At 40.6% G+C, this 20,685-nt stretch overlaps 1 protein-coding gene across 4 annotated transcripts in view; it reads left to right on the forward strand.

Annotated features, from left to right (window-relative positions):
* LOC149207047 (uncharacterized) overlaps window positions 1-20,685 on the forward strand; it is a 356,193-nt gene that overhangs the window by 170,106 nt on the left and 165,402 nt on the right. For all 4 annotated transcript variants that reach the window (XR_016252614.1, XM_089395659.1, XM_089395658.1 and 1 more), the window contains exon 6: window positions 1,721-1,848. Coding sequence is in view for 3 of the 4 variants with exons in the window: in XM_089395659.1 (XP_089251785.1) it covers window positions 1,721-1,848 (128 nt within the window). In the remaining variant the exon portion in view is untranslated. The remainder of the gene's footprint in view (window positions 1-1,720; window positions 1,849-20,685) is intronic.

Below are 20,685 nucleotides of genomic sequence, written 5' to 3' on the forward strand. Positions count from 1 at the left end.
CACCCCTTCAAAGACCTATTACAACAATAATAAAACATTTTCTTCCCTCCACCTTATTTCCAAAAAAGAAAAGAAAAATAAAAATAAAATCAAAAAATAAAATAAAAAAATAAAACTAAAAATTGCATTTTGAGGGTCAACGGGTCTTATAAGGGTCTAATGCGGCTCTTATGGAAAACCCGTGGGTCTTATACAGGTAGACGGGTTTAATAAAATATCCTCCAGGTCTTAAGCGCGGGTTCTATGCGAGTGACCCAACCGGCTATAGAACCCGCCAAGACCCGCTGGTACTCGTGGGTCTTATATGGGTGGTGCTTCACTGCTATATACCACTTATATGTTTATTTTTTCAATAATTAGTGGTAAACATGAGTAAATAAATATTGTGTTTCAAATATCAGATTTTGTGAAACATTTTGGTGCTAAATGTTTTTGTGCTTTTAATGGTCATGTTGAGCTTCAATGTGTGTTTGTAACCTAATCATTGTTGTCTCAAATATCAATGAGAACATTTAGTTGTATACATATATGTAGAGCAATTATGGTTAGGGATGCATTACTTGCTTAGCTTAGTTTCCATTCACATTCTTGAGTCTTTAATTTTCGACAACCATGTTGCATGTTGATTGTAGGAGCATTCAGAAGCTAAAAGCTCCTCTTGGTGGTTTCATTTTATATGGGAATTTGGTATCTATATACTACTTATATCTTTAATTTTTCAATAATTAGTAGTAAACATGAGTAAATAAATATTGCGTTTCAGATGGAAAATTATGTGATACTTTTTGGTGCTACACGTTTTTGTGCTTTTAATGGCCATGTTGAGCTTTAATGTGTGTTTGTAACCTAATCATTGTTGTTACTCACAAATATCAATGAGAACATATATATATATATATATATATATATATATATATATATATATATATATAAATGGAGAGAAATTATGCCTAAGGGTGAATTTATGAGCACCACTATTAAAATTAGTTTGCTTACTCAATTATGAAGAGAGGCAAGAAGGCATTAATGAGAACTGTTATAATCATGAAAAAATTAAACAAGTATATATAACCTCGTTATGTCCCTAAGGATGGCATTTGGAGCATTTGTCTTTGAGAAAATATTGATTTTAAATACAAAAATATTGTGAATTGAGGTGTAATTGGATGTTTTTTGCTTTCACTTTGTCATATTATGTATCTATTGTCCTTACCAAGAGAATGTATAACATTGGTGTAACAAAGTTATTTCGTTGTCAAAATAATATTGCCCTTTTGTGTGTCTTTCTATATATATATAGTCCCGTGTGTGCGTGTGTGTGTACACACACACACACACACATATATATATATAGAGAGAGAGAACTTTGATAATGGAATTACTTTGCCACACCAATGTTTTACATTCTGTTTATCTCTATCATCCATCCATTTATCTATCTATTACCTGTGTGTGCACGTGCGCATGGTGTCTATGTGTGTGTGTGCGTGCGCATAATATCTTTATATATGTGTGCATGTGTGTACATACATACATGTGTGTGTGTAGATAGATAGATACACACACACACATACACACACATACACACCCAACCACACGCACACATATATATAAAAGGTTAGAGATGGGGACTTTTCTTAAGAAATACTCATACATGTGACTTGTAGCTAAATATTTCTTTTGTTGAATTTTAATGCGAATTTCATGCTTTATTGTCCAGGTTGATTATGAATTTGATTTTTTGAGAGAGGCAAAATCCATGGAGAAGATCGGTGAGTTTTTGAAAAGAATTAACAAGGGGAAACCATCGGTTATAGTACCACGGCCTATTTGGGGCATGATCACTAGGTATGCTTTTAATACTTAATTTTTTTTCATTTTTGTTAGTTTGTATAAAGTATGTTAGCGCAATGTTGCTTTTGTAGAGTGCTTGTGGTTTATAAATCATGTGATGACTCAACAAACGAAAAATGTATTATTGAATCCCACATATGAAAATCCAACCTAGTTGTACCATTTAGCCAAGTAAAACAACGATTCCACCCCACAAGAATATGCTTTCCCCCAACTCAAGTTACCTCCATATAGAGAAGGATAGGGCATAAGAAGGTAAGCATAATTTCAATGGATGGTAATCATTAATTCAGTTTCTCACCCGATTTAACCTATTTTTCAATATGAAGTAACCATGGTATTCATAAATTGGGCCTTTTGACCTTTACTCTTAGTTACTTGAAGATACTTTTTTTGTCCTCCTGCTTCAGCCTATATATTTCTCTTTTGGGGTTGGAGCACTCTCTTTTCTTGCTTGATTTGTTAGAGACATTTTGAGGTAAAAAAGAGAAAAAAATCATGACTAGCTCCTTGTTACCTCTGATTTTGCACGGAGCCTAAACTAGTGAATTTTTTCACTAAACTTGTGATTTTGATCACAAAGGTATCTTTATAGGAGTATGGTCTAGGGATTACGTTTTCATTTGATGAGGTTATTGGTGAGGTAATCATGGGTATCTTGACAATGTTGATACTTTCATGTCAGTAAACTTGGTTATTGAACCCCTATGATCATCGGGTAGTTGATGATGCATGTTGATATGTGACTTTATTAGAAGAATCCCCTAGTACTTTTGGGCTAAGCTAACATTGTGTTGGCATCCCCATTTGATTAGCTTCATCAAGGCATAGAGCGCTCAACGTACAACACCCTCTTTTGCATATGGTTTATTACTTGGATGACTGGGTATAAGCACGGTTAAAGCCCCTTTTATCTAGCACCCTAGTTATTTTGGATGTTATTCACAGACGATTGGGTTACTAGATTGCTCCTTTTCTTTGTCTAATATATGGAAGCACAAACTTATCATCATTGTATGCCTCTTTTAATAAGGTTGTACACTTCCTCAATGAATGGTTTGTTGACTTGGATCTAACACTTTGCACATCATTTCATGAAGTGATACATTGCTTTATGGAGTAGGGCTTTGTCATGACTCATGCTTGTAGAGGGTTGTCACATCTTGGACCTTAATCTTGAATGGTATGTTGAAAACTTATTGATGCTTTATTATTGAGTACTCCACCTTGTGAGTCTCCATTGCACACTTTATGTATAATTGTTCATATGTGCCTTCTTTGTAGGAGTGTTTTGTTTACATGTCATCGCATAACCCTATTCTTTTGATTGATGAGAGGCCACCCCCTCTCTTCATGGAGTTAGTGGAGATTTGATGACATTCCACATGTCTTCTTCATGGATTTAGTGCCTTGTTTCATGCATCCATCTTCTTAGCACTTGACCTGATGCGGACATCCACCTTTCTCGGAGCTTTATTGCACACTTATATTTTATATTGTGGTTGAGGATGTCCGCCTTGGAAGATGCCGCAAGTCTCTTGAGGAGGATTGTCATGGTTTCATGTCCTATTTTAAGGAGACGTTCATCTTGAAGATGGTTTCTTGCACTAAGTTGAGGATATTCCACATTGAAGGAATTTAGTGCACATTTATCCATCATGAGATGGTGTTTCATCTTAGAAAGCCATATGTGCCACCTTACAAGGGTTTTCACTTAACCTTTTCATGGTTTAAGGAGGGAAGAAATGCTAGCACACACACATAAAAATAACACAATGATTTTTGGACAAAAGTCCCCGAGAAAACCCAACTTGGGAAAACTAGTGCAACAACTGAGGGTTTTATTATTAGGTAGTAGTGAAAGAATCTAAGTACAATTTGGATGCCGAATATTGGCAATCTTGCAGAGGAAATACTGGAAAAAATCTAGCGAGGAATTTTCCTCACCCCACAGGCAAATCCGGGCTTTGACTATAGCTCTAAGTGAGTCGCCCAAACTGCCTTTGCGCAGGCTCTACATCACTCTAGCGCAGTCACTTTTGTGCGCAGTTTGGATCAGCTTCTCCTCAAGCCATATAGTTTGTTGCTGTATGGGAAAATGTCTCTCCTGGCCTCCGAAATCTCTGTCCAACTTCTGGCACTAAAACTCGTCTTTCCCCAGCAGAATCGAAATTGCCTCTAGAGGCTACTGCGTTGCCCCAACGTGAGCCTCTCTGTGGCTCTCCTACCTCTCTACAAATGCACTCACTAGATCTGGAAATCTTCCTCCGGCTTCACTGTCTCTGCCCCTCTCTCACTACTTCGATTTCTAGCTCTCTCTCCAGCAACTGAATGTTGCTACTCTGGAAATTGATCTGCTTAGAAATCGAACCTCTCAAGTGTCTTCTCCATCACCACATTGACCTCCTCTTATAATCCTCTGTTGGAGCACCAACGACCAATATTAAAACTTAATCAATGGCTAAATCATCTCTAGATCGATCCGTTTGAATTTCTAGATGATTCTCGCATTGACTTAATTAATATTGATTAATTAATCATATTCCCTAAGTTTAGACTTGTGAAATATTTAAAAACTGGTTAATAATCTAATTGAGTCATTTTTAGGTGGAATTTCCCGAAATGATTTATGGGTTTTGGAGATCTCTTGTATTCTAGCCTCTCCACAAAATTTTAGGGCTAGAATACATCCGATGCTACAAAAACTAACACTCCCTTTTAGCAAGGAATGCATTCTAGTGCTACTGCAACCCCTGTAGTAGGATCTTGTCTCTACATCATCTCTTGTCACGCTGCCGATGTCTGCCTACACTTCCCACCAACCAATGCGCAACTCTGATATACGTTGCATCTACGCTGCTGTTGACACGCCATACTGCTTCCAACACTGCATTTGCCTTGCAACTCCCTTTTATATGTTGCTGCTGCAATTGCAACATCTGCAATTGAAAAGCAACCAAAATACTGAATCAACAGTGATCAGTGTAATGCATCTGTCACCTGAGTCTCTGACTGCTACTAGTATCTGCACTGTCACTGAGGAATTTGCACTGTTGGCGACTCTGCACTGTGCCAATTACACTACTGTCAACACTGCTCTACGCTCCCCAACATCTGACTGGTACTAGTCCCTGCAACTGTCACTCTGACATCTCACTGTATCAAATATCACTGATCCATCTTGCTGCTGAATAATGTGGGCTCTCGTAGCAAGGTATGTATCCATGAGGTGGACTGCTTAAGGATCCTGCCCATCTGTAGTGCTCTGGGGCTACAGTACCAAGTCACACCACCTCACTCCTGGAGGTATATCAACAAACATGGGGAAGTCTTCGTCCAACCTAGAGGACAACCTATCGATCTCTGCTGAAGCTGCTTGCCGGTCCTACTTCTCCTCCTTGTCCTTCTTCCTGAGAGGACACTGGGTACTGTAGTGACCGAGTTCACCACACCTGAAGCAGTTGACCTTTGACAGGTCCTTCTTCTTCTTCCTCTACTCCCCTTGTCCTTGACTGGGACCCTTCGATGCGAGGGCCACATTCTTGCCCTCCTTCACCTGCTTCTGCCCGCTACTGCTACCACTAATGGAACTCTTTAATAGAGCTCATATCAACTCCTCCTATTACAAATTGACCCACATCCTGTCCCACCTTGGCAAGGTATCTCTTGCCAAGATACTTTGGACGAATACCTGCCACTCCTCTGAGACACTGTTGAGTGCCAATCGCACTAGCTTCGAGGGTTGACGCACTGCCCCAATAGTTGACAATTGGTCTCGGGCCTCCTGAATCTTGGTGAGGAAGGGTTCTCTGCCTTCCCCCTTCTGCATCTTGATGCATCTCTGCTTCTTGTCTAAGTATTCTAGCCTCTCCACAAAATTTCAAGGTTAGAACACATTCGATGCTACAAAAACTAACACTCCTCAACGAGGAATGTGTTGTAGTGCTACTGCAGCCCCTGTAGCAACACACTGTCTTTGCATCCTCTCCTATCACGCTGTTGATGTCTGGCTACACTGCCCACCAACCAATGCGCAACTCTGATATACGCTGCATCTGTGTTGTTGCTAACACTGCCATACTGCTGCCAACACTGCAACTCCCTTTCATTCGTTGCTGCTGCAACTGCAACATTTGCAACTGAAAAGCAACCAAAATACTGAATCAATAGTGATCAGTGTAATGCATCTGTCACCCAAGTCTCTGACTACTGCTAGTATCTGCACTGTCACTGAAGAATTTGCGCTACTGTTGACTCTGCACTGTGCCAACTGCACTACTGTCAACTCTGCACTACGCTCCCCAGCATCTGACTGCTACTAGTCCCTGCAACTATCACTTTGACATCTGACTGCATCGATTATCACTGATCCATCCTGCTACTGAATAATGTGGGCCCTCGTAGCAAGGTATGTATCCATGAAGTGGACTGCTCAAGGATCCTGCCCATTTGTAGTGCTCTGGGGCTACAACACGAAGTCACCCCACCTCACTCCTAGAGATATATCAGCAAACATGGCGAAGTCTTCGTCCAGCCTGGAGGACAACCTATCGATCACTGCTGAAGCTGCTCGCTGGTCTTGCTTCTCCTCCTTGTCCTTCTTCCTCAGAGGACACTGGGTATTGTAATGACTGAGTTCATCACACTTGAAGCACTTGACCTTCGACAGGTCCTTCTTCCTCTGTTCCCCCCTGTCCCTGACTGGGACCCTTCGATGCGAGGGCCACATTCTCCTCCTCCTTCACCTGCTTCTGTCCGTTGCTGCTACCACTTATGGAACTCTTTAATAGAGCTCGTCTCAACTCCTCCTGCTACAAATCGAACCACACTTTGGACGAATACCTGCCACTCCTCTGAGACATTGTTGAGTGCCAATCACACTAGCTCTATGGGTTGAGGCGCTACCCCAATAGTTGACAATTGGTCTCGGACCTCCTGAATCCTGGTGAGGAAAGGGTCTATGCCTTCCCCCTTCTGCATCCTGATGCATCTCAGCTTCTCCTCTAAGTACATCTTTTGCTACTCGAAAGTACCCTGGTACAGAGTGGAGAGGGCATCCCACATCTCTTTGGTAGTATCTTTGCCAGCTATGTGTGAAACAACTTGATCCCAAACTCCATCTAGGATCAATCGTTTCACCCGTGCCATCTCCTTTTTGTACTCCTTCAGCTGATTTGCATCCTGGGGTACTGCTACCACTGCATCAATATAGGTTTTCAGGCCAAACTCATCTAGAAGGAAGGACATCCTTGCCTTCCAAATGACATAGTTGGAAGCTCCATCCAACTTGTCCTGATTACGAAGCTCAGCAATGGCCATCTCCACAAAATGTCAAAAACTCCTCTTTCCTTCTGCTCAACTGCTGCTCAACTATTCACACTCCCTTCTGGATTGAGAAGATTTGCTCACAACGACTGTCGATTTGCAAGGAAAAATCGAACGTCTTGAGACTAGAAGTTCCCTGAGGAAAATTTTTCCCTCTGTGTGTGCTCATCTTCCTTCCACCCAATGTTGGCTCTACTCTAGCAAACTATTGCAAAAACCACTGCGTCCAGCTAGAGATCTGCTCAACGAAAAATATGAGCTGCTCCCTCTGCCTCTGGAATCACTCGATCTGGTAGGATTGAATTTTTCTGCCCCACTCAGAAAAATTGAATCTCCACAAGTAACTCAGCCTCCTGGCAGAACGACTGCGCTGCCCTTGGGAATTTCAGTTTGCTGCCCACAATTAGCGGTGAAATTCCATATCTCTTCGTTTTTGAGCTCTTTGGTTGATCAACTTCGCTCTAATACCATGTGAAAATTCCAAACTAGAATTCTATTGCAGCAACTGGAAATTATTCTCCTAATTGTTAATTTAATTTAACAATTTATTTACTGTTTGCTACAGCGAATACTGAATCAATCACACCACAATCTACACAAAGAAAACTGTGGAAGAATAAACGCTGGAAGAAATGCTAGCACACACACAAAAATAACATAGTTATTTTTGGATAAAAGTCCACTGAAAATCCAGTGCAACATCTGAGGGTTTTATTAGTAAGCAGTAGTGAAATAATGAGTACAATTTGGATGTCGAATACTGGAAAACCTGTAGAGTAGTGAAATAATATGAGTACAATTTGGATGTCGAAGACTGGAAATCCTGTAGAGAAAATATTAGCAAAAATCTAGTGAGGAATTTTCCTCACCCCACAGGCAAATCCGGGCTCTGATTGCAGCGCCAAGTTAGCCGTCCATACTGCCTTTGCGTAGGCTTTGTGCCACCCTAGCGCAGTCCCTTCTGGCTCAGTCTGGATCAACTTCTCCTCAAGCTGTCTAGTCTGCTGCTGTCTGGGAAAATGTCTCTCCTGGCCTACAGAACCTTTGTCCAACTTCTGGCACTGAAACTTGTCTTTCCCCAACAGAGTCGAAACTGCTTCTAGAGGCTACTGCGCTGCCCAAGTGTCAGCCTCTATGTGGCTCTCCTGCCTTTTCGCAAATGCACTCACTGGGTCTAAAAATATTCCTTCGGCTTCACTGTCGCTACCCCTCTCATTGCTTTGATCTATAGCTCTCTCTCGGGCAACTGCGTGCTGCTACTTTGGAAATCGATCTACTCAGAAATTGAACCTCTCAAGTGTCTTCTCCATCACCACATCGACCTCCTCTTATAATCCTCTATTGGAGCACCAATGGCCAAGATTAAAACTTAATCAATGGATAGGATCATCTCTGGATCGATCCATGTGAGTTTCTAGATGATTCTCGCCTTGGGTTAATTAATACTGATTAATTAACCATATTCCCTAAGTTTAGACTTAGGAAATATTTAAAAGTTGGTTAATAATCTAATTAAGTCATTTCTAGGCGGAATTTCTAGAAACGATTTCTGGATTTTGGAGATATCTTGTATTCTAGCCTCTCCACAAGATTTCAAGGCTAGAGCACATCTGATTCTACAAAAACTAACACCAAGTATCATGATTACATATTTCATTATGAAGACTGCACCTAGTTACATATTTCAACAATTTCCTCCCTTCAGCCTCGACCTCTTGCCTGGGGAACTCGGCCTGCACTACAAAAGAAATTAGTCCTCAAACAATTGCAAACATCTCCTTTTCCTTGCTAAAGTTCCTCCTGATCTGCGACCCAAAACAGAGGAAATCACCTTGATGTGTTTGCTCTTAGATGTATCAAATAGCCTCCATGATTTCTCTTATTTATATGCTCCTCATGTGGTGTCAAGGACTTGTCTTTTAGGGCTAAACTAACCCTAGCCGACCTCACCTCTTGTTGCACAAGCCCACCAACACATAAATAAATTTATAACTCTCTTTGTAGACCTTCGATTTTGATGATTTTCATGGCCCCTAGTTCCTTTTTGTGGAAAATTGGTTACCCGATTTCTACTGCAGCAGTTGATGTTAATTTTTCTAATTGCTAATTAGATTAAACAATTTACTTGTGTGTGCTACAATAAATACCGAATTAAATACATTGCAGCCTACACAAATAAAAACCGCAAAAACTAAATACAACACAAGAGAGAAATAATCATCACACAAATCTACATAGTTATTTTTGGACAAATGTCCCCGGAAAAACCCAATGTGGGAAACCAGTGCAACAACTGAGGGTTTGTATTATTAAGCAGTGGTTTTTCTAACTACAATCTTTGGATGCCTTGCTAGCTATCCAATGCAGAGAATATGACTGACAGAAGATTAGTGAGAAATACCTCACACTATCACTGGCGGTCTTGACTGATTCAACGGCCAACTCTTCTCTGTGTTGCTCAGTCTCTGGCGCTCCTAGCAACTGCAACTGTCACTCCGACATTCTTTTGCATCAATTGATCCTTGTCCATCCTGCTACTTTTGATATGGGCTCCTGTAGCAAGGTATTGATCCAAGAGGTGGACTCCTCAAGGATCCTGCCCATCTGCTGTTCTTTCGAACTACTGTTCTATATCTCCCCACCTCTCCCTTGGAGGTCTTTGACAACCATATCAAACTCTTCCTCCTCGAACTGTGCTGATGTAGTCTTCAGATCATGCTTCTCGTCCTTGTCCTTCTTCTTCAGAGGACATTGTGTAGCATAGTGACCAAGTTCACCACACCAGAAGCACTTGATCTTCGAAACATCTTTCTTCTTCTTCTGCTGCTCCTGTTGCCCCTTAGATGCGAGGGCTGCATTCTCTTCCTCCTTTGGTTTCGTCCCATTGTTGCTGCTGCTACTATCAAGTTTGCACTTGACTAAGTCTCTCCTATGTCTCTCCTCATCTCTTCTTCGGTCCACATCCCTTCCGTATCTGGAAATCTCTCTCTGTCCAGGATGCTCTAGACAAACACTTGCCATTGTTCTGAGATTGAATTTAAGGCCAACCTCACCATCTCGATAGGCTGAGGTGTTGACCCCATAGTTGCCAACGAGTCTCAGATCTCTTGAAGCTTTGTTAGGAACGAATCAATGCGTTCCCCTTCTGCATCTGCGTGGATCTCATCTTCTGCTCCAAGTACATCTTCTGCTGCTCGGAATATTCTTCGTATAGCGTAGCCAAAGCTTCCCACATCTGCCCAGCAGTATCCTTGTCGACAATGTGACGCACTACATGATCTCTCACTTTGTCGAGGATCAACTTCTTCGCCTTCGCCATTTCGGCCTTGTACTTCTTGAGAGGTTCTGGATCCGCGGGTGCAACTACCACACTGTCGACATAGGTTTTGAGATTGTGCTCATCCAGAAGGCATGAGATCCTTGCCTTCTAGATCACATAGTTGGATGCATCATCCAACTATTACCCGATTCCTACTGCAGCAACTGATGTTAATTCTTCTAATTGTTAATTCAATTAAACAATTTACTTGCTATGTGCTACAACAAATACTGAATTAAATACACTGTAGCCTACACAAATAAAAATTGCAGAAACTAAATACAACACAAGAGAGAAATAATCATCACACACATCTACACAGTTATTGTTGGACAAATGTCTGCGGAAAAACCCAATGTGGGAAAACCTGTGCAACAATTGAGGGTTTGTATTATCAATTAGTAGTTTTTTCTGAATACAATCTTTGGATAGCTTGCTGGCTATCCAATACAAAGAATATGACTCACAAAATATTAATGAGAAATACCTCACACTATCACTGGCGATCCTGACTGATTCAACCATAGAATGGCTAGTCCCTTGTTGCCTCTGCGCTGCCTCTGTGCAGGCAGTGCATAGGCCGAGCATCAGAGCTTTTAGGAACAACGTCACCCCTTCTGCTGATTGATTTGCCTCTTAGACTTTGATTTTGTCCTCCCGGTTTCATACCTCGGCTTTAGAAATCGGCCTCTCTAACAAAAATACGGATCTCCTCAAGGCTTCGCGCTTCCTTTGTGTTAGCCTTTGTTGCCCAGCATAGCCTCTGCGCTGCCTCTCCCGGATCTCTCTTTGCCTCCTCTGCTGAGTATTCCCGGATCAAGAAAAATCTCCAACCAGAACTATCCATGCCCCTCACTGCAAGAAATCACTTCGAACTTCTCCCTGGCAATTGATGTGCTGCTCTCTTCAGAAATTCTATCTCTGATCTCCCACTCGATGTGATTTCGAAATACCCATCAAGCTTCCTCTTATAATCCTTATGTTGAGAACCAACGACCCATATTAGATTCTAATCAATGGCTCAGATCATTTTGGCTTGATCCTCGTCTTCTTCTAGAAATTTCACCCACAGTTATTTTAATACCTTTAATTATTTTAATTCCCCATGTTTAGACTTAGACCTCCATTAAAAATATTTAATTATTTTAATAAAACTGATTCCGGGTGGAATTTCCCAAAACGATTTCTGGGTTTTGTGGAATAGATGTGTCCAAGCCTCGCCTCAAATTTTGAGGCTTAGAGCACATTCAATGCTACCAGAAATCAACACTTTTAGGGTCCTCTATCATCTCCATAAGTCAAACTAGTCAAACTCCTCATGGTTTTGGCCCCACATCTTTGGGTACAAACCTCCAAGCTTGGGTTCTAAGCCCACAGACCACTTTTGTGGCGCTTCTTCCTTCAAACTCGAACCTAGGGCTTGGAGTACCTCCCAAGCTACAAATCTCAACATATTTCACATTGGAGGAGATGATTTAGGGTTTCATAGTGTATTTTAAGGATGTCCTAGCTTCAAGAGCAATTATATTTCTATAGACTACCCACATTTCAACCAGATCAATGCCATTAGATGTGAAGTGACTTAGATTTTGAAATTGTGGTCATAATAGTAATATCAACAAAAATTGGTGGAGTTGTCTTTTCAAAGTCGTCACAAGAGACCTATTGCCTCAAAATCTAGCATGCCTTGTGGGAGGCCTCAACAAGCAAGGGATATACCCTAATGCAATAATGAGGTAGCTGCCACTATCACCTTAACACTCTACCTCCTTCTCTTTAGTGGAATTTCACAACACATGAGGCTTCCTAGTATGTATCACCTAAAGGTATCCTAAGTCAATTGGATTGAGGTGATGTAGGAGAGACTTGATCAAGGTGCTTACCACTTGGATTAGGGCACAATTCTTTATGTAAAGGAAAAGCGTAGCAATTAGTACTTGAAGTCTAGGGTTTGAAGATATGATTCAAGAATATCACATATAGGAATACAAGCACAAGGAAAAGGTCATCTTGAAGTATATGATCGATAATATGGAATGACAAACCTTCAATAAGCCCTAAAGTTGAAGCCTTTTTGCTGAACTAGGGTTTCAAGAGTGTTAATTTTAGGTATGTTCTATGCTAATAACAAATTTACTTCAATTTTCCATATCAGCTCAATATCAATTCCAGATTTGCAATCACATTTAGCATGATAGTAAAATGCAGATAGAACATAAACATAAATCACAAAAGACAAGTCAAGATAAGAGGACACAAGATGTGGTGCCATCCAGGGACAAACCCCAATGTAGGGAAACCCTTGATCAGTTCTTCTTATATGTTCTTCAATAGTTGAGCAGAGAGAGAGATAGTACATCTACATCAGAAGTCAACATTTTGACTCGACAAAATAGGAGCAGAGATCTTCACTAAGAAGATAACACATGAGGTCGCTGATCTGAACTCAAGTGAAGGCATACTGCTTCAAATGATCCTCCAAGGTGACTCCATCACCATGCTGCATCTCACTGTGCTACACCTCACTGTGATGCACCCAATCATCATGTTGCACTTGACACTGTGTTGCACCCAATCACTGAGCTGCTCTCATCACTATGCCACTCCATCATTGAACAGTACCTCATCATCATGATGTACCCATCATCAACAAGTTGTTGCAATGCATCCATGCCCATCATCATCATGTTGTACCATAATGCTGCACCATGTTGCATTCATTGTGTTGCACCATACTGCACCACGTTGCCCACAACAATCACTGCATTCATCAATGCATACATTATTCATGCTGCATCCATCCAAGTATGCTGCATCTTAATATACTGATCATCATCATTGTAGTGTACACTGCAATACTATCATGGGACATACTTAGCTGCTTGCTATGGCTTTCAGCCTAGCAAAGCAGCTAGCTGTAGCAACCCTTCAAATCAAGCTCATCACCAATATGCCCAGACAGTCCTTAACACGCTTATCATCTACAACATCATGACAACACTGTCTTCCAATTAGCCTTATAACTGCATAGTCACCTTTCCTTACAGCGCAGTATGTACATCCTACTTTTGCTGTACATGAACCCCTTGTTAATTGCGGCCAAGAATAGCGAGTGAAGGATCTCCTTATGGACAACATTAAGGACTTTACCATGACTGCGTTTAGGGCAGCGTTAGGGTATATAGAGACAGCGTTAAGGTCTCTACTTAACTGTCTCTAATAGTCCTCTAACATTCCTTCTAACTGTCCTCCTTAACTGCGGATTGAGTTCCCTTCATGGACTGTGAATTGACAGCGTCTAGGGCACCAGTTTGTGACTCATAAGACTGTGGTTAGGGCAGTGTGAACCGTCTTCCTTTTGACTGCGTTTAGGGGTAGATAAGGGCTCCTCTGCCCAGCGTGAAAGGATCCTACATTACGTTGCATAGAACCTTCATTTTAGGGCAGCGTCTCCCTTTAGACCTGCGGCTAGGGCATTCTGCCTTCATGACTGCGTTTAGCTTTAGGCAGTGGCCAAATTTCTGTGATTAGGACTCTTCCTTATAGCGGCTAGGATCCCTTCCTCTAGGACAGCATTAGGAAGCCTTTTAGGACAGTGAATAGGGTCTCTCCTAGACCTGCGATTAGATCTCTCCTTGCTGCGATATTGTAGCTTCATTAAAGCCTCCTCCATGACAGCGTAGAGTTAGGGTTTCTTCTTATTAGGGCTGCGTAGACTCTTAGGATCTCTCCTCCCACCAACAAATGGAGAGGAAGTGATCACAAGAAGAGTGTGTGTGCAAATGACTAGCAAGCCATCTCTTTTTATACTAAAACGTTGCGCACAAGTGGGGGCAATTTGGTTGCTGGCCGACTTTGATGAATTGTCCCATAACACAAATGAATTCATATCTCCATGAATACATGTCGGAATCAGATGATCTTTAGATCAATTCTACACCTCTCGACGAGAGGAATCCAACAAAAATATCAGCTGCCATAATTAAGATGACCCACATGGAGTTTGGCCCTAGTTGCCAATTTTAACACTCCCTCTCAACTAGGGAGAACTCCATGTACTAATCCATTTGCCAGAATGTACTATCTCTACCATCAATGCCCTACATTGCGCTGCTCTGTCATACCATCCTCTACTAACCCGAAGTCAGTTCCAATTGATCCTAGATCAATATCATCCTAGCATAGGGAGTACGGTAGTAACACAATGCGTCCAGTGGTACTACTATGATCCCTATCCTCATTTCCCTACTCATTGGCTAGATGAGAGGTACTTCCCATGAGTCCCAGATTGCATGGGTAGGATGTCTCAGTCAGAGAAGGATGAACCACTCATCTTGCCTACATGTCACAAGAGGTATCCCAGGGGAAGGCTGAACCACTCACCTTGTACCCAAAAAATAACTAGGGGAAGGTTGAACCACTCACCCTATGACTGTGTCTAAGCAGGAGAAGGATGAACCACTCATCCTGCCTACATATCAGACCACTAGGGGAAGGTTGAACCACTCACCCCATGGTTGCTCATCACTCAAAGATGTACCCCCAAGCCCCCGGAGCTCCCAGAGCTCAATTTCCATATCATAAAGGACCTTTAGGAGAGAGTCTCTCCACGACTTCTAGTCGGTCTCGGAAAGTCACAAATTTGACCTTTCCCAGGAGCTTCGACAGAGTGTCGGTGACCTGCACATCAGTCCCAATGCGATGGAGCCTTCTTGCTCCTCGATGTACCATATCTCAGATAAAGTGGTACCTAATGTCTATATGCTTGAAGTTATCATAGAATACGAGATTCCTCAACAATCGAATTCCCCTCTGGTTGTCACAGAAGATCACGATGGTATGCAACATGTGTCCAAACAGCTCATTGAAGAGCTTCCTCAACCGGCAGCTTCACACGAGGTCATACTCGTAGCTATGTATTCGGTCTCAACAGTGCTCAAAGCAACCGACTTCTGCTTTCTGCTCATCTAGGATATTGTAGCAGAACCCAAGGAGAACCAGCACCAGAAGTGCTCTTGCGATCCTCCACACTGCCTGCTCAATCAGCATTCGAATAATCATGCAGCTTCACATTTCCGGCAGTGTATCTCAATCCATGAGAGATTCTGCCCTGAAGATATCTCAGAAGATTCTTGGCGCCAATATAGTGAGGCCCAACCATATATGAGCTCAACATGCTAGCTACAAAACATATATCCGGACGAGAGTTAACCAAGAACATTGTTAGGTCCCTATACTACTAGTGTAGCCCCTTATTGTTATTAGTACAACCCCCTTATTATATTGTTATGCCCATGTAGTCCCCATATTGTTATTATTGTGCCCCATAGAAGCCCACTATTGTTATTATTGTGCCCTTACATTATTATTGTTATGTCGGCTCTGATTATATTATGACCCCTTAGACTCCTATATATAGAAAGGAGGTCTTGTCATTTGTATGATCCAAGAATTGTTCATTTGTGTAATGTAAAGGAGGTTGCCCCCTCGAAGAGGCTGAATTCTAAGGTGTTTATCTCTCTTTTCTATCTTATTGTAAGCTGGTTTCATAACTTTGGTATCAGAGCTTTGGATTCTAGGGTTTCGCTGCGCCAAATAGGTCATCGTGGAATTTTCGCTATAACTTTTTTTCTGCGATGTTTCAAAAGCTAACAAAAAAACCCATTTGAGAGGAAATATCGTTGAACCTTGTGTCCGAATTTTAGATCTTGTCTCACTATAGTTTCGGCGATATGATTCGAGGAAGTTAGGGTTTTTCAAGCTCCAGAATTTCATCTAAAATAGGTCATTGTGGAAGTTTCACAATAACTTGTTTGCTACGAAGTTTCAGAAGCTAAAAAAAAAAAACCCCATTTGAGAAGAAAACGGTTTGAACCTCGGGTCCGAATTTTAGATCTTGTCTCGCTATAGTTTAGGATATATGATCTAAGGAAGTTAGGGTTTTTGCAGACTCCCGAATTACATCTTAAACAAGTGACCTTGGGAAAATTGTCATAACTTTCTCTCTGAGCATCAGATTGAAATTTCGTAAGAATTTACAAAAATATGACGAACTGTAGTTTCTTGTTTATATTTTTTAGATCCGAAGGTCAAAACAGTGACACATGGCACTTCGTACAAGTTCGCTCTTTTGAAAAGGTATGTAATCGGATCATCTTGGGAGATTGCGCATAACTCTTTCTTGGAGAATCCAATTTCGATCAGACTGGTGGCATTGGAAAGAGGACGCATAGGGCTACTGCAGGTCGCAATTTCAGAACTGGAAAATCCGAAATTATAGAGTTACAGTCATGTCAAGATCGAGCTCCTAAAATCAAGAAAAGGCAATATGAGGAAGTTTGATGGCAAGGATCCGGTAAATTGGATACTATAGATGGAGCAATATTTTGATCTACATGAGGTGCAACTGTTACAAAGGGTACGTATTGCATCTTCATATTTAGAACCAGATCAATTTTTATGGTATAAAGAGCTGTGTTTTTGTAAAGCACTTGTCACTTGGTCAATTTTCACGGAAGAAATGATCGTGTTGACCCCTACTGGTCAACTACCCATGCAGTGCACCCCGTTTTTCTTGACAGAAAGAAGCAGCACCTGATCAGCATGTCCGTGCCATCCTGCCATCATCAGCAACTTGATCATTTTTTTTGTAAACCTAGTCTGCATGTATGAATTGTAAATAATCTAAGCAGATTAGAGTCATGTATGTAAAATTGCCTAGGTGGACCTAACTTTCTATGATAATCTATGTCCCGGAAGGTTTTTCGTCTCACCGATCCATGGATCGGCAGAGTTTTCCTTCAAACCTGACCCCAAAGCCGGGATGGATTTTGTCATTAGAACTTTAGGAAAATCCTAGTGTGTTAAATCTGCTAGATTATAGTTGTGTCGCAGAACTGGGTGTTTTGTGAGGGTCTGTATTAAATGGGTTTGTCCCTTAAGATGTAATTTTGTAAAAGTCATGATGTAATGTGTCCTGAGGGTCGAGAAATGTTTTAAATCCCCTCATGAGTCCTAAGTCCTAGGTCCTAGGTGATGTTTCCGAAAGCTTAGTTCAGTGATCCATTTTAAAATGAATTAAAAAATTAAAAAATGAATAAAAATAATAAAATAATAAAAAATAATAAAAAATTAAAAAATGAAGCAAAAACCCTAACTAATAAAATAATAATATTTTAAGTTAATAAATCGACGGATGAGATCAAGAGATGTCTTGATCCTCATCAACGGTCGAGATCATTTCTACATGGATCACTCGAACTAGCCGTTAGGATCATTTCCTTTATATAGGGTCTTAGGGGGTCATTTCAAATCATCTGATCTGTGAGTCTGTACTGAGAAAGCTCTCTTGTAATCTGATTTTCTGATTAATAAAAAGACTTTGGGGTCCATATCTTGCTGATGTTACTCTCTTGAAATGCTGTGAGATTGTTTTAATTTTCTGCATATGTTATTTTCAGCTGTTAATAATAGCTTTTTGTAGAGTATTGTGAGCACAGGTATCTTGTTCACTTGCTAGGGTTTGGGTGCTGTTAGGGTTTCTGAAGTAATGGCAGGTATCTCCATTACTTCCTGAGATCTAGCAGCATTTTTGCCCTCTTTACTGATGGTTGTTTTGAGCTGTGCAAAAAACATCATTGAAGGAAATTTTGTGGGCGTTCGGGGAAGTTCTCGGCTGAACCAACCAACTCCCGCAAGCATTTTTTGTTGAGCCCAGTTGGATTTGATCCTGGGTTTATCATTCGGTTTATTTTGTTTATTTGCATGAGAGATTTTCTGAAGTTCTTCATAGTGAAAACCTAAAATTTCTGTTTCTTTAAAATATTTTCGTGCTTATTGCTGAATCTGGCTGTTGAGGGGCCAAATCTGTAAATTAAATCAGCTGTCTTAGGGTTTCAATTTTCTCTGATCTAGGGTTTCGAAAATTTTGCTTTATACAGATTTTTCATTAGGGTTTTATTTATTTTTATTGTTTCTAGGTTCTGGTTGCCTGTTTCTTTGTTTTCAGGTCACAGTTCGAATTACCCATGGTCTACTTGCCTTCAAAAACTGCAAATTGATTCTGCCGTCACCAAAGCCGTCTTAAATCTGAGCTGCCAAAAGACAAGAAAACTCGAAAGTCTGCGCAGTTGTTACAGTTCGGATGAACCCGCACTTGCAAGCTTTTGTCCATCGAAGTTATCCGACTCATTCAACGCAGAACTGGCTAAGCAATATCTGGTAAATCGACTGCCAGTCTTTTGGGCTTGTGGCCCTGGATTATATGCGTTGGTCATCAGCATGATTCTCAGTTGGTTCATCTGCATTCCAAAATTGATTCACAATCACCACGATTTGGATACCCACGCGTTTCACTTAAACACTGATTGAGCCTGCAAAATGTCTGCGGATCGATGTCATCGTGCATGTGAGGGATCGAAGCTGTAAGGAAATATCAGTTGTCGGCTGGAAAACCGTGATCCCTTCCTTGCCGTCGAAAAGCCCTCATAATTTTCATTTGTCGCCATCACTAGCAGAGAATCATTTGTGGATAAATCATTGCGGTTCTGCACCGAATGTATAAGTGATTTCCAGCTGCCGACAGTCACAATAAGAAGATCAGATCTCAAAATCGTTTCGATTTCTTCATACAAGCCAGGTTATGCTTTAGTCATTGACGCACCCTCAATCACGCCATTGAAGCATCCTGATCCACGCATTTCAGTCATTCAGGATTCTGCATCGTTCAGTGCTCAGGTAAGTATAAAATCGATTGCCGCCCAGCCGCCGTCTGCTATCAAAAAAATGTCCAAGTAATCTGCGGCTCAGACCTCAGGTAAGTATAAACTCGCTTCATTATTTGCTATCGACCGTGTTCAAAATCCGCTGGCGTAGGGTTTTCACGTTTTAGTCACAAGTAAATCGAATCGAATGTTTGCTGTATGATACATAAGGGTTCACGCACATTTAAATAAACTGTGATCGTATTTTTTTTCTTAGAGTTTTAGCTGGTTTCGTTTTTTTTTTTTACTTAGCATAATTTTGTGTAAATAAAATAAAAAGAGTTTTGTATAGTTACGATTCTATAACGTTTTAGATTTCAATTTATTCATTTTTATTTAGATCTTAATTAGATTCTGGTTAGAATTTTTCATGTTTTAAATTTTAGTTTGTTTTATATGGTTACGGTTTTAGATTTTGATTTATTTCTTTAGGTTATAGTTTTAGGTTTATAGATTTGCATAACTTAGCCATTAGATTTAAACTTTGGTTTAATTTTATTTTAAATTTTTGTAATTGTTAGATTTTAGTTTTAGATTTTCCTTTTTTGATCTTTATAATATAAAAAATAAAAAAAAGATTTTGGTTTAGTTTAAATTTTTATATATAGTTTAGATTTAGAATTTTCATATAACAAAAAAAAATTCAAAAAAAAATATAAAAATATTGTGGAAATTTTTTTTTTTTAGATCCAGTTATTTTCGGGAATTGTCATATCTTTCATGCTGAGATCTAAAGTTTTCAAGTCGAAACACGAAATATGATATATGGATTAGGATTCTCGTGGTGGTTTAGAGCATCTATTTTTTTGAATCTTTCAGTTGCTGGATATCGTTTTGATTTAGCTGATGATTGATGATTGCTATTCATGGTCCATGTTTTTTATATATCATTTAACAAGTAATCATTTTAATAACAATCTCTTAAGGCACTGGTCTATCAAATCAATAAAACCATTTTAGTGCATCTCGTCTCCCGGCCCAACTGTTTGGCAGTTGGCCTTCATCTTTCCTCAGGGTCTACCCCCCTTAGCCGTGGGAGACAGGCTTAAACGGAGGGATCGGGGATCAGAGTGACAGCCCCCGGTCTGAGCGTTGTCGTGTCAATCTGCGCGACAACATTTTTTGGCGCCGTTGCCGGGGATAGAGTTTTTCTATCCTTGGTGTTTTAACATCTTTTCATCATTCATCGTTCATCTGTCTATCATTCGTTTGAGCCGGCAACGACAACATTTTTTGGAGCCGTTGCCGGGGACACTTTGTTCTCGGTGTTTCAAACGACAATCATTCATCTTCTCATCTTTCTCATCTCTCAGTTGAGCTGGCAGATTCAATATTTTGGCATCTTTTCATCATATATCAGCAGCGCCTCTTGGGTTTGTTTCCTGTTTGGGTGGCGACTCCACTTTTCTTATTTTTTCCCAGACA

This window comes from Pinus tabuliformis, chromosome 1_2 (assembly GCF_031772625.1).
Source record: "Pinus tabuliformis cultivar Carrire ecotype Pingquan chromosome 1_2, CPIR1, whole genome shotgun sequence".
Taxonomy (NCBI): domain Eukaryota; kingdom Viridiplantae; phylum Streptophyta; class Pinopsida; order Pinales; family Pinaceae; genus Pinus; species Pinus tabuliformis.